At 60.8% G+C, this 2,629-nt stretch overlaps 1 protein-coding gene across 1 annotated transcript in view; it reads left to right on the forward strand.

Moving 5' to 3' along the window:
* The window catches only part of ITGB3 (integrin, beta 3 (platelet glycoprotein IIIa, antigen CD61)), a 20,785-nt gene that overhangs the window by 15,230 nt on the left and 2,926 nt on the right, over nt 1-2,629 (forward strand). Inside the window, exons 11-12 of the mRNA XM_010132457.1 lie at nt 15-292; nt 2,527-2,629. Coding sequence (XP_010130759.1) covers nt 15-292; nt 2,527-2,629 — 381 coding nt within the window. The remainder of the gene's footprint in view (nt 1-14; nt 293-2,526) is intronic.

Below are 2,629 nucleotides of genomic sequence, written 5' to 3' on the forward strand. Positions count from 1 at the left end.
CCCGGCGCCAACAGCTCGTCCTCCAGCCAGGGCAACGGCATGCTGGAGTGCGGCATCTGCCGCTGCAACGCCGGGCGCCTGGGCTCGCACTGCGAGTGCTCGGAGGAGGAGTACAACCCCTCGCAGCAGGACAACTGCAGCCCCCGGCCGGGCCAGCCCCTCTGCAGCCAGCGTGGCGAGTGCATCTGCGGGCAGTGCGTGTGCCACAGCAGCGACTTCGGGAAGGTGACGGGCAAGTACTGCGAGTGCGATGACTTCTCCTGCGTCCGTTTCAAGGGCCAGATGTGCTCAGGTGAGTGCTGGGCTTGGAGGGGAGGCAGCTCAGGGCTGCCCTGAGCTCATGGCAAGGGAGACACCAGCTATTTGGGGGCTTGTCCTCACACATTGTCCCCACCTCTGGCTTGCTCAGCCATGGCTCTCCCTGGACCAGCCCTGACGCGATGTCAGGGGGAATCACTCCCTTTTTGGCACATGGTATCACCTTCCGCGCCCGAGAGCTGGGGCAGGGTGATGGGCTAGAGGGTTAAAAGCAGATCTTGGTCCCTGCTTAGATTCAGGAGTCCCGTCAGGGGGACACCAGGGAAGCAGCCCTGGAGTGCGCAATGTGGGGACCGGCTGGACCCTGCTCGAATCTCACAGCCCCCGATACAAGAGGTATTGCTCTGCAGGAGGGAAGCCCAGGGTGTAGGGAGAGGGGTGGGCAGAGGCAATGGTTATCCTTCACAGAGTCCTTGAAGACTCCCCATTGGCAAAAGAGGTGAGGAAGCAACTCCTCCCCCCCACTGGCCATACACCATCTCTCCTGAATATTCATCTCTTCCGTGTGCTGCCAGACTCTGCCACCCCAGCCCCAGCTGTGCTGCTCTCAGTACTGGGGAGAGAGGACCAGTGCTTGGGTACTCCTCCCACACTGGGGACCGGGGAAGGAGCCCCTCTCTGCAAAACTCCCATCCAAAGGAGAGTGGCTTCACATGACCCGATGTGCCCGGGCCTCCTCCAGGGTTTATCCCACCCTTGTCTCCAGGAAGCACTGGAGCTCTGGGCAAACCCCAGTCCTCTGCCCCGTCTCCGTTTTTTTCAAGGAATGTGCAAGGGGTGGCAGTGCCTGGGACTGAGACAGGAAGCTGTGGCACGTACCCTCCAGGAGCAGAGCACCCAAAAGTGATTCAAGGAGGGAGGGGTAGCCGCCCTCTTCCCTCTCCCCGGCCTCCCTCCCCGAGCTGCTCACACAGTGCCAAAAACCTGCTGCTTTTCTGCTGTGAGCCCCAAAGTCCCCAGGAAAACGACAGTGGCCAAAGCTGATCCCACTCCCCTGGAGCCCGGCCTGGGCAAGATCAAGCCTGCTGGCCAGGTGACACCTGGTTCCTGCTCCCTGATGTCCCCAAACAGAGTTTTCGGGACCCCACCTGCCCCTCAGCTCAACTTCAGGGCTCACGGCTGCCTCCGTGCTGCTGCAGATAATGCAGCTGGTAACGCTGGGTTCCCCCCCCCCGCCCCTGAGAGTTGGTGCCTTCCGGGAGTGGGCGCCTGTCCCTGCTCCTGCTGCCTGTTTGCACAAGGGCTGCCAGCATGGGCAAAGGGCGATGACGAGGCACTGCCAGCAGCCTGGGCAAGCTGTTAATTAACCCGCCCTGTGTGACCCTATTGGCATCCATCCCGCCCCACTGAGCCACTTCTCCCCAGCCTCCCCGTCTGTTTCCGTGCCTTGTCACCCAGCAGGGCGCTATTTTCCTGTGACTCAGCCCTAGTTCCTCATTAACGGGGTTACACATTCATTTCTCATGCCAGTGCCCCCGAGGCCATGGTTGGGGACGGTGCCTGGCCGATGCCCCGCTGGGAGCAGCGTTCCCACTGCGCCCCGGGCTTGGGACAGGTCGGCGCGTGCCGGTTCCGCGGCATTTCCACCGCTCACCCATGTCTCGACTTTGAGCTGAAATCAAACCACAACCCAAATAGCTCCAGGCTTTGGCAGGACTGGAGCATGTCTGTCTGTCTGTCTAATTAAACCAGTCTTGGTGAGCGTGCAGAGCCTGTGGGGCATTTCCCAGCAATCAGCTTCCCCTGCCTGGTTTGGGGCTGGGAAAAAAGTGGGATTTGGGGGTTGGACCAGATGTCCTGACAGTCTGAAATTAAAAGCTGAAGCTTGACTAGCCCAGAGATGGATCTGACTGAGCATCTCCAGCTGCTGCTGCCGACTGCCCCAGAGAGGGATCGGACTGAGCATCTCCAGCTGCTGCTGCCGACCTGCCACAGCTGGGGCAGCTCAGCTGGAAATTTGGCAGGTTTTTTCTGTTTTGGGTAGAATAAGAGGGGACACGGCAACGGTTGAGGTTTGATGTGGGCTGCTGCATGCCCCACCCCAACGACAGTGGAAGGGGGCTGTCCTGGGGCTGTCCGTGGGTCCGCCTTGCCGTGCCCACGGAAGTGGATCTGCTGCTCTGGATATATGGGCAGCCCCTATGGGTGACAGTTAATGAGATCTATGGGGACACTCAAGGGTCCTGATGCCCTCTGGGTTGTCCCCAGGCCATGGGCAGTGCAGCTGCGGGGATTGTCTGTGCGACTCAGACTGGACCGGTGACTACTGCAACTGCACCACCCGCACCGACACGTGCATGTCCAGCAACGG

This window comes from Buceros rhinoceros, unplaced genomic scaffold, assembly GCF_000710305.1.
Source record: "Buceros rhinoceros silvestris isolate BGI_N320 unplaced genomic scaffold, ASM71030v1 scaffold12653, whole genome shotgun sequence".
NCBI classification, from domain to species: domain Eukaryota; kingdom Metazoa; phylum Chordata; class Aves; order Bucerotiformes; family Bucerotidae; genus Buceros; species Buceros rhinoceros.